Source organism: Mycetomoellerius zeteki, unplaced genomic scaffold (assembly GCF_001594055.1).
Source record: "Mycetomoellerius zeteki isolate Tzet28-1 unplaced genomic scaffold, Tzet1.0 scaffold8, whole genome shotgun sequence".
In the NCBI taxonomy this organism is placed as follows: domain Eukaryota; kingdom Metazoa; phylum Arthropoda; class Insecta; order Hymenoptera; family Formicidae; genus Mycetomoellerius; species Mycetomoellerius zeteki.
The window spans coordinates 305053-317489 of NW_017257830.1; the positions used below are offsets into that span (position 1 = coordinate 305053).

General features: G+C 31.2%; 1 protein-coding gene across 1 annotated transcript in view; it reads right to left on the reverse strand.

The window, feature by feature from the left end:
- LOC108729844 (48 related 2) overlaps positions 1-12151 on the reverse strand; it is a 28037-nt gene extending 15886 nt beyond the window's left edge. Inside the window, exons 1-3 of the mRNA XM_018459176.1 lie at positions 11926-12151; positions 3496-3653; positions 3306-3414 (exon numbers count right to left, since the gene is read on the reverse strand). Coding sequence (XP_018314678.1) covers positions 3306-3414; positions 3496-3653; positions 11926-12032 — 374 coding nt within the window. The 5' untranslated portion in view covers positions 12033-12151. The remainder of the gene's footprint in view (positions 1-3305; positions 3415-3495; positions 3654-11925) is intronic.
- Between the last annotated feature and the right edge of the window lie 286 nt (positions 12152-12437).

Genomic DNA, 12437 nt, shown 5'->3' on the forward strand with positions numbered 1-12437 from the left:
TGTTTCGCGAGTAAAGCACCGGATTTACTATCGGATGATTTTTGCTTTCTAGCCTTGCTTTCCTCAATTATTTGTAGTGTCTCGGCGTCTGGAAAATCGTCGCGTGACTCTATTGCGCAACGAAAAGTATCGAAGCTACTCGGAAGACTATATAATATAATAATTGCAAGCATATCACCATTAATTTCGACGTTCATTAACTGTAGCTTGTCGATGGTATCGAGGAGGTCGTTCAAATGGTCCTTGACATCACATCTTCAAGCATCTTGTGCAGCATAAGACGTTTTAAAAGAGTTGCCTTACGTGTAAGTCCTTTGGATGCATATATCGATTCCAATTTGTACCAAACGTCCTTGGATGTTTCATAAAGATTTGTTCCAATTCTGATGGATTAATGGACAGAATAAGATCCGATTTTGATCCCTTACGATGTTCGATGATCCATTTTTCGAGTGCTGCTTACGAAGCCGCTAATGTAGTCAGATCCGACGAAACGACGGGTCGTGGCTTTTCTCCGGAGACATAACTCCATACATCATTTTTTATCAATAACACCTGTGCCTGAATTCTCCATGTGTCATAATTATTTTTGGATAATAATTCAAGGCGAGTGGAATGTACGGATAATCTCAACATTATCGTTTGGTACTAAGTCTCGCGCAATATAAGGGCTTCCTTTTGCTTTCTGAATGTGGATTTAAACAGGCTCAAGTCTCACCTGGCACGACTAAGATTATGTGTTCGAATGTTCCTTGGCGCCTGGGCCCATAACCTCTTGGCGTAAACGTGAAAATAAACAGGAACTTGAGACAAGATTTCAATTTATTCAGAAGCACGTTACAATGGTACAGGAAACAAAAATAATCTTGTATGTCGTAATAAACAGATTAATTAGATATCTTAATGAATATTACAACGTTGAAAATGATGCACATACAGAATTGAGTTTTTAACGAACGAATGAATATAAAGCAAAATCGAAGAGAATACCGCGAAAAAACAAGATGGCTATTCTCTTTCGATTGGATCGATAGATCAGCGAGAGCGAGAATTGAATATCCAACAAATTAACTGTCAGGTTGCGTCAAGAAACATTTCAACATTCCTTTAATATTCTTCTTATGTTAAATAGACATTGAATTTAGTTCTATTAAATATTTATAAAGTTAACCGAACTATTATTTGTAACATACAAACGTAATTATATCATCAATTGAAATACTTTTTTTTAAGCACGATGAAATAAATCTGCAGTAGAATAGATTGATTTTAATATTTGATTGAACTATTCTACAAAGTAAGGGAAATTCAATAAATTGTTGATAGTAACAATTTCGATGAAAATTCGAAAATGTCATCGAGTGAAGTAAAATTAATAATTTATCTAATATACATATATGTATATAGGACAAATTATTTTTGTTTACGTTTGTAATTCATATTTGACCGACGAAAATAAATCAATTAGGAGAAATAAACTTATTTTTAGTCAAATCAGCTTTTAGTATTTAAATATTTCAGAATGAATTTATATACACACATATACAGGGTGGGGCAATAACTTTGTCCAAATGAAATATCTTCTAATCTATAAGATGTAGAGAAAAATTTATATAACCAAAATTACACGATGTAAAGGGGGCTATCATTTGGTGATAATAATTTTTGCCCTGGTGGAGGCGCTTTGGAGATTTCAAGTCAAACTTCGTTTTTTTAAACAGAATTATATGAATTTTTTTACACAATATGATTCCTCTAATTATTCTGCATAAAAAAGTATTAAGATCATGGTACCGAAAAATCAATAGTTTACGAGATATTTTATACCTTATTCTGGCGCATATTAACATAAAATGTTAAATAACTTGTAAATAAACTAATAATTTTTTTATAATCGTATCTTAATACTTTTATGAACAGAATAATGAGATGAATCAATTGGTGTAAAGAAAACACATAGTTGCTTATTTAAAAAATTATCCATTTTATATATATATATATATATACAGCCATATTTTTTTATAAGGTTATAAGGCTCGAAGGTTACAATACAGCCGGCATTAGCATTACGCAAATTGTCCGACCGATGGTTAAAATCTCTTGAATGTTGTTTAGAATCATGTGCTAGGTAACATTCGTCAAGATCAAGGTTATTGGAGCTAGGTTGTACCTCTTATTTTCCTTTTTACGTAAAAATGAATTTTTAGTGGACAACTAGCGTAATGCTAATGCCGACTGTACTGTAACTTTCGAGCCTTATAACTCCTAAAAATACCTAATAAAAAATATTTTATTATAGTGTTTTGAAAAGCTCTCGAAGTAAGCTACAAGAAAATGTAATGAAAAATAGGGAGTTCTATTTAAAAAAATCGATGTGACCTTGACCTAGCCTTGGCGACGCCACCCAAGATCAAATCAATGGTACAATTTTATATACAATCTTAATGCATTATTTAAAATGGGACTATATATTCAGCTATATTAGAGATTATGTAGATTATATACACTATATATGTATATACTCTCTATACAGGGTGTATCAAAAGTCTAGAAACGGTTGAATATCTCGAAAGCAAAGCATTTTTGGGAAAAATGTTTCAAACAAAAATTGTAGAGTTTAAAAAGCTCTATTCACTGATCACATCCGTTTGACCTGGGGTTACGCCGCCGAGGTCAGATTAAGATCAAATCGATTTTTTTTTAATGGAACACTATTTTTGATGACAGAATCTAATAGCTGATGTCAAGAGCTTTTCAAAACACTGTAATAAAGTTATTTTTCATTATGTACTTTTCGAGTTATAAGACTTGAAGGTTACAGTAGATTTTAGCCGTCAATCGGACATCTTGCGTAGTACTAATATGCTGTAACTTTCAAGCCTTATAACTTAAAAAGTTTTTAATTAAAAATGGCTTCATTATTGTTTTATTAGTGTTTTGAAAAGTTCTTGATACCAACTATTAGATTCTGCCATCAAAAATAGGACGTTCCATTTAAAAAAATTGATTTGATCTTAATCTGACCTTGTCAATGTCATCTAATGTCAAATGAATGTAATCAGTAAATAGATCTTTTTAAACCCTACAACTTTTTTCTAAAATCTTTTTCTCAAAAATGCTTTGCTTTCGAAATATTCGATCGTTTCCAACGGTTACTTTTGATACACTCTTACAGTCCTATATTCATATATTGAAGTTTTGCTGATATATTATATTAAAAATTGAATATTTGTACATAGAGTATTCATAAAATATATTTCGATTTGATTAAATTTTATTGTCAATTACTTTCGAAAATTCCTTACCTCAGCATACGTTTTCTTTCACGAATATTAGCCGCGTGTCTTTGAATTCTATAAGGACTGCCATTTGGATAATAACCTTCTTCTACGCCGTTCATCTCTGTGTCATGATCTGAACGAAAAAATTTATATGAACAAGTATTAATCAAATAACTTCATTATTACAGTTATTTGGTTTGGTAGTATTTATTACCTGGAGTTGAAACTGGCACATGATAGTGCAAAGGAGAATGTGTATGTGGCGATGTGTGCGTGATATGTTGCGTGGATCTGCCTGCATAAACACATGAAGGTAATTCTGCTAAATCTTCCTCAGTGATATCGCTATTGTGTCCCACGTAATATGGAGCACTGTAAAATTATAACAACGCGAAATTTGATTGTGTCATTCAGATATTAATTAATATTTGTTTTTGCAGAACAGGTAAAATTTTTGTATATTTGTAGAATTTTTTTTAAATAATAACTTAAAATGACGTTTTTATTATATTTATATTCCCTGACATATATATACTTATATATGCACATATACTGGGTGTATCATTTTAATTGACGCACTAAAATATCTCTTGAACAGTGCATTTTAGAGAAAAATGTTTCAGACAAAAGTTGTAGGGTTTAAAAGATCTATTCACTGATCATATTCACTTAACCTTGGGTGACGTCGTCAAGATCATAAAATCCCTTGAATGTTGTTCAAGATCATATCTTAGATAACATTTGTCAAGATTAAAGTCATTGGAGGTTGTATCTATTATTTTCATTTTTGCACTAATTGTAAGAATTCATTTTTACATAAAAATCAAAATAAGAGATACAACCTCCAATGACTTTGACGTTGACAAATGTTATCCAGGACATGATCCTGAACAACATTCAAGCGGTTTTAGCAGTCGATCAGCTAATGCCGGTGGCATTACTGCTTACTTAAGAAGTACCCAGTATACTGTAACTTTCAAGTCTTATAACTCGAAAAGTATTTAATGAAAAATAACTTTATTATAGTGTTTTGAAAAGCTCTTGACACCAGCTAAATTCTAGCATCAAAAAGAGGAAGTTCCATTTAAAAAATCAATTTGACCTTGATCTGACTTTGGCGACGCCATCCAAGATCAAATGGATGAATCAATGAATAGATCTTTTTAACCCTGCAACTTTTGTTTGAAACATTTTTCTCTAAAATGTACTGTTCAAGAGATATTTTAGTGCGTCAATTAAAATGATACACCCAGCATATGTATATATTACTTATATATAGGAAAATTTCCGAATGCATGCTAGTCGCCTAAATCGCATCTCGTCAATTTTATATTATTATTTGATATAAGTAATACTTTATAGTAACAGAAATATAAAATAAATAAGAAATGAGTAATGTAGGCAGAAATTTAATAAGTTACGTCATACAGGAGTTATCCCATACAGCACTAATGTTGAATCAATATTTCAGAAATGTTGAATTGCAATTATGAACATTGCAACATCATCGCGGAATGTAGATTCAATGTTGAAGAGACGTTACAGAAACGTCTAATGTTGAATTACAACGTCTGTGAGACGTAAAAAATTTTTCTCATATTAATTAATTCAATTTTATTATTAAAATAAGTATTATTGTGTGTGATTAACATCATATCACCGGAGCACACACAACAAAATTATAATTGAAAGAGAACGCTTTCCCCCTCATTTGAAAATTAATTTCTTTATTTTCCTAAGCGGTCACCCATCCAATCTTGTACTCCTTCCAACTGTGCTGATTCTCTGCAATTGTACGGGAACTGTTGCTTCGATGATCCATGAACATTGAATGTTAGTAGATGTATAACTGTGACATATAGATACAATATGTAGAAAGATCATGAGTCGACATCGCGCATCGGACCGGTCAAACAATATCACACGCGCTAGCATTCTGCAGGCACGGCTGATTTCTGCATAAACATATATCGTTTAGAAATGACTTTCGTTAATCCTTAATGGTCACACTTCAAAAAAGCCACATGATGGTTACTCTGAGTTAAAATAACCCGAATCATCTTTAAAGTGTTACTAATCAATAGTATATATCATTTCCAATGTTTTCAAAAATATATATTATAATATATAATTTCATCCTTTAAGAAAATGGAATAATGGCATTTTAGTGAAAAATTTTAATTTTAACAATAAAAAAAATAGTAAACGTGTTAATTCCGGAAAAATATACTTTTTACTTAAAAAAATCATAATTTTTTAAATTTATAATGTTTTAAAATACACTTTTAGTCTAGTACTCTTGAGATGAGTACTTTAAAAAAAAAATAATATGGTTACACGCGTTTCAAAAAAGGAATTTATTTTGAAAGTAGAAGATAGTCGTTTTTTAAGTGTAAAAATGATGTTAAATTCGAGTAAAAGGCTATTTATTATTGGTTTAAATTATTATTAATGTAAAAATTATTATTATTATTATTATCATTAACACTGAAGACAAATATAAATGAAAAACGTAAAATCCAAAAAAATACATAGAAAACGTTACTCTTCGCCACAGCAATCTCAGTACACAGATAGAGTCTGCTCTCTAAATCTGAATCAGTGGATAATCACCGATTCAGTATTAAATATGCCACTGTTAATTAATGAATCAAATGTGGTGTCTCTAACCTATAGTGAACTCTGCTTCAGTGTATAAATGTAGCGCATTCAATGTATATGGTATTGTAAGATTGGAATTACAATCCCTTACGGAAAAGAATCATTGGCCAGATATTGTAATCCCTGTTATAGAAATATTATAAAAACCACACACAAATATTACAGTAACTACATGTAAATATTAGAGACAATTGAGTGATACTTTTGCACTGTAATCGGCATATTACAGGAAAAGTAGTAAACGTATTACAAACATAGGACAAATATTCATAGGCTATAAACTATTACAGGCCAAATACTACACAGGCAGTAATATTGTATAACTATATGTATGTATTATTGCAAAAAATAAAAAAAAATCGCATTGTTTCTCCATGTGGTCCCCCTTCTAATGTCATTTAACACTTTTATTATCATCATCCGTGTGCTCTCTCCGAGCTATATAAATTTTCAGCTAGTGTTGCTTTCTGCGAGTGGTCACCCCCATCCATCCTATGCAACCACGCCCAACGTTGCTTAACTTTCAAGATCGTACGGGAACTAACAGTTCGTGGTGATCCGTGAACATTTCTCGTTTATAGAAACGAAATTATGATAGATCAGTTCAATAGATGTTGTCAAATAGAAACATGTATAGTTAAAATACATTTTTTTGATGAAAATAAAGTTATACACTAGGTACATAAGTGGTCAAACAATGAACCACGTAAATTTCAGAGGCTTATATCTCTCAATTATTGAAGATCTGAGTTTTGGCATACAGTTTATGAATTTCATGCAGTTGGCTGCATACTGCAAACAATAAACTCTTAAGTTATTTTTTAAGTTTAGTCACAATTTTGATTATTTTAAAAAACGGGAAGTGGTTCATTGTGTACAAGGGGTGTGTACACAATGATATTTTTAATAATAAACCGCATGTTTTACTGCGAATTGTTGGGATTATTTTAGTTTTGTTATATTTTAACATGTTTTATTTAGAAAATAGATAATTATGAGATAATAAGGATTCATGAGGCCGACCGCCGCGTTTTTCTGACAGATTCTTTCGTTTTGAGTGAAAACGCGTCGAATGAATATATTTTTATTAAGATTTTATATTGGGGGGAGGAGCCCTCTGGTGACAAAATTTCGCTGAAATTATTCTACGTTTTGGAACATTTCAGCGAAATTGCTGAAAATTTGCTGAAATTTCACTGAAAGTGAATTTTTCAGCTAACATATTGAAAAATCGCTGAAATTTCTCTGAAATTGAACTGAAATTTCTCTGAAATTTTGCTGAAATTTTACTGAAATTTGCTGAAAATGAATTTTTCAACTAAAAATCGCTGAAATTAAATTGAAATTCTTCTAAAATACTGAAATTTTGCTGAAAAATGTTCCAAAACGTGAAATAATTTCAGCGAAATTTTTCTATCAGGGCCATATTCTAAATAATTACCACAATGAATTATTATTTTGAAAGTTAAAGGTATGTGCGTAAAAAAGGTTATGTGCCATGATTCATTGTTCACTACATCAAAACGATTCATTGTAGACCACCTAACCTTTTCTACGATAATCTCCAAAATAACGCGGTAAAATAATACGACAGAAAAAAAAATTGTTTACAGAATAATAAAGCCAAATGTGCACACGAAACTATTGCACAATGAAAAAAATAATAGGTATAACAACAAAAACATAAAAAAATGCGTAAAACTTACGGAAAAAACTTACTTTGCAACCCAAAATTTTTAAAATATGATATTACATGGCTGATGTTTCTTGGCGCGATTTGCTAGCCGACTGAGGAGCCGAGGAGGGGTTCAAATGCAAGTCTCTGCACGATAATAGCGCAATCTGATAACGTCGCATTTACGAAATGTCGCAATGGTTCATATAGTGCACTATTGGTTCACTGTTGGATTACTTACCCTATAACTCAACAAAATTAAAGGATTACCTGTTCCACCCTACAAAAATAAATTTCAAGATAGAATAACTTCGTAAAAAATCATCGTATCGAGATGATTTAAAGGAACATTTTACAGCTTGAAATCTCTACTTTTCAGTTCGGTAAGTCAAAAATCGGTCTTACTGATATTTTGTGAAATTACACAAATATAAGTGAAGACGTATCAGATCTCAAATTTTTTTACGAAATTTGCGAAGTTCCACGGGGCGAATTAAAAATTGCACACAAATGCGGTTTACATCATTCGAAAGAGTGAATTTTTACCTTTAATTTGTTTTTTATCAGCTTTGTACGATTTTTTTTCTTCGAGTTATTTAACGTTGAAGCTAAAGAGATGTTCAAAAAAGTATTATACAGATCGAAATCTCTACTGTTCAGATCGATACTTTAGAAAATGGTTTTATTGATATTTTATGGAGTTACACAAACATAAATGAAGTTGCATCAAATCTCAATTTTTTTTACGAAATTTGTGAAATTTTACGGCGCGAATTAAAAATTGTGCACAAATGCGGTTTACAGTTTTCAAAAGAGTGAATCTTTAGGTTTAATTCAATTTGCTTCTTTATTGACCTCTGTACGATTTTTTTTCATCGAGTTATTTAACATCGAAGCAAAAAAGGTCGTTTTTGCTTCAATGTTGAATAAATCGAAGAAAAAAAATCATTCAAAGCTTCATAAAAAGACAAATTAAAGGTAAAGATTCACTCTTTCGAATGATGCAAACCGCATTTGTGTGCAATTTTTAATTCGTCCCAACTTCGCAAATTTCCTAAAAAAAATTTGAAATCTGATGCGTCTTCATTTATGATTATGTAACTTCATAAAATATCAGTAAGACCGATTTTTTACCTACTGAACTGATAAGTAGAGATTTTAAGCTGTAAAATGCCTTTTTAAACATCTCGATACGATGATTTTTCACGAAGTTTTTCTATCTTGAAAGTTACCTATTTCTGTAGGGTGGAACAGGTGATCCTTTTTTGTTGAGTAGTGTATACGGTGTGGCAATAAAATTCGGTGAATATTCTTATATTCAATTTGTAAATGCACGCAGCAAATTGCAGCATCGTACTTATTATAGATTAGCGAATCTAAAAACATTTCTGCATGTTGCATGCCTGCCCTTAACGGACGCACGGCTATGTTCAAGCATAGGCTAGTAACGAAGGCGCACACGTTTGTTAATGAAAATGAAACAAAGAGCTAATATCAAGTTCTGTTTTAAATTGGGCAAAACGATATCGAAAACGCACTTAATGTTACAACAAGTTTATGAAAATGATGCAGTAATGCGAAAATGTGTGTACAGTTGCTTTGTCCAATTTAAAACAGATTCTGTAACATTATTATCGGTGTGTAATTCTTCTATTACAAAAATTTACTGATTTCAATATTTATTGAAATCCCAACATTATTATCCCAACTACACATACGCATGTGATCCGTTGTATGTAGTAATTTCGCACGGGATTATAGTAATCATACGGATTACAATATCTAGTTAGTAACTTTTTTCCGTAAGGGATGTACTAGAACGTGCAAATATCGGTATTTTAACTACATAATCAAACTTCTTTTCTTTTATAGTTGAATTTCACTGATTATTCAATATCAAATGTACTAATATGATATGCTGATAATTCAGTACCAAGTATGCCACTTCAGTAGATTATCCACTGATTCAGATTTAGAGAGTGTGTTTATCACACATTCGTAGGCACAACGGACATTTTTTCCTCATCGTTTTATCCTTACTTGAAGGACACAATCCACATCTTGCCTATTTTTGCAATTTAATATATAAATCAAAATTTTGCAAAAATGTAAATCATAAATTTTTTAACGAAAACGACGCGTTGGTCATACTTGCTTTGACCAGAGAAAAAAACACTTTTTGCACGAATAGCTGCTAGACGCATACTAACAGTCCGATTAAAAAGCTAAGCATCTCTATCGACAGTTAAAGCTTCAAATCTGCAGTCGATGGCAGGTATGCGTCCTTCCGATGAAGGTTCTAAAATCTAGCGTGAAAGATGATGCTCAGGTCATTTTAACTCAGAAGGACCGTGAAGGGTTAAAAGATCAATTTAATTGATTTAAATTTTCTATTTATATGACATTTTATTTTTGTTTATTTCTTACGAAATAAACTAGATTTCGATATGTAATTTATTCAATGTCGTTTCAACGGTGCAGCAGCAACATTAACAAGCAATGTGAAAAAATCAATAAAAATTCAACTTGTGATTCAATTTGTTCAATATTGTTCAACGCTGCAGCAACATTAACAATCAATATAGAATAATCAATATAGATACAACATTGATAAAATATTGACACTTTAACATTCAACATTACAACATCTTAGCAACATTTTTTTCAACGTTCTGTGCTGTATAGGTATGCGTTTCACGGGTTATCTCCATGTCTAAATCCATGAGAATGCAAATATTTCGAAAACATTGTAATTTACTTCATTAAGGTGAGAAACAGTCTGACACAGCAATAGTAATGTGAACTGCAATGTTCACGAAACATTAGCATCCTAATAAAATGGATTTTGACACGGATTTTCAACTTGAAAAATGCATAGTTTCTATATAGAAAATTCCCGTAAAATCCTTCCCGTGAAATAATGCTTTTCACAGGAAGAATTTATTATAACGATTAAATCGATATTTTTATAAAATTTATCAGGTTTCGTAATCATACTGCCACAAGAATAACTGATAACTGACAATAATAAAACTAATAATTGATATGAGTACAAATGTTAATTGTCAAAATAAGTTTAAGCGTTTTACTTCGATGTCCTGCCTTTTTATTATTGTAATTTAATATTGACTAAATATTTGCTTTTTTCGATAAATTGTTAGAATTAGAAACGTAAAAGTAATAAATTAATGATTTTTTTTATTATTCTTGTATTTTTAGTTACTTTCATTTATAAATTCAATACTTACAAGGCAGATAATCCAAATATTAACCTACAATTTCCAATATTTATTTGCGTACGAATCAGTACCAAATGGAAAATATAATAAAAAAATAGCTTTTTTTTTAAGTGGTACGCATTCGGTATAACTCTTCTCTACACCGAAATGAACATTGGAAATTATAGAGGTTAATATTTGGGAATGCAAATGAATAAAATAAGACAATAGGCTAATGGAAATTGACGCTGTAGTGATTGCGCTATTATTTCATGAATCAAATATTACAAATTAATATATAAAATTATAGACGTTTCGGCTAATCTTTAGCCATTTTCAGTATCGCGTTACAAAAAGACGGTGATATATTATAAATTGACGTAAATTAGTAATCGATACTGAAGATGGCTAAAAGATTAGCCGAAACGTCTATAATTTTATATATTAATTTGTAATATTCGATTCGTGAAATAATAGCGCAATCACTACAGCATCAATTCCCATTAGCCCATTGTCTCATTTTATTTATTTGCATTTGCAATTTTTGGAAATTTGTTTCTATTGTTAATCGCTTAATATTTGGGTTATCATACTTATTACCACATGTTCAACTTTTTACATAACAATTTAATTTGTTATAAGTCTTTTTGTAACATGCTGTAAAAGGTATCATTTAGGCAATTGATCGATTGGTGTTATCGTATCTCCCTTGGAAATATTGAATTTATGAGAGAAAAACGGTCTGATTGAATTAAATAGTAATCCTAGTGTAAAATGGACGAATAAGAATTTTCTGGTTAAAGCTACTAGAATTCTGATTAATACAATTATTCCGATAAAAAAAATAATTCTAGTACATTTTTCCAGAAGTATTGTATCAGGTCATCTCGACTAGAATTCTAAATTTAACCAGAAAATTCTGATTCGTCCATTTTTAACCAGAAATTTTTTCGGTGTTGAATAAATAGAACATCTCACTTATATAAATTATATAAAAGTTAGTTATTTATATATGTTGAATAAAAATTGGAATTTCTTAAATTCATTAACGTGGTTAACTAACTAAAAGAGAAGATGAGAGAAATAATACCTGGTACAAGCCACAGTGGAATCTGCAGGTCTTGACGCAGTGCCGACTCGATGGCGAATCCTTTGACTTCTGTCTTCAAAATCGTACGAGGGATGATGATTCGCCATAATGCACGTTTTCACAAACTCATTCGTCGTTAATATTCCCGAAAATTTTATCTCACGTAGTGTGTTAACTAACAACCATTAAACGTGACTCAACTTCTTTCCTATACCTTTTTTTAATTTCTTTTTTTAGAAAATTCAGAATCTTTTCATAACATGCTGATTTGTGACAAGTTTTGCGTTAATTTTTTTATTTCGATTAATCCACCTGCAATTAATCGATTGTCCAAACAAAAGTGCCCGTACGGAGAATACGCGGATTTGAACTATTGACGATGTCCCTGGGGAAGCCGCTTTATATATGAAAAGCGTTGGGTTTGCATGAGGGATGATCGATACCAACCCCTGGGCGGGTTTGTGGCCAATGGCGAGCCGAGACGCGTGTTGGACGTAACTATCAGACGCGCA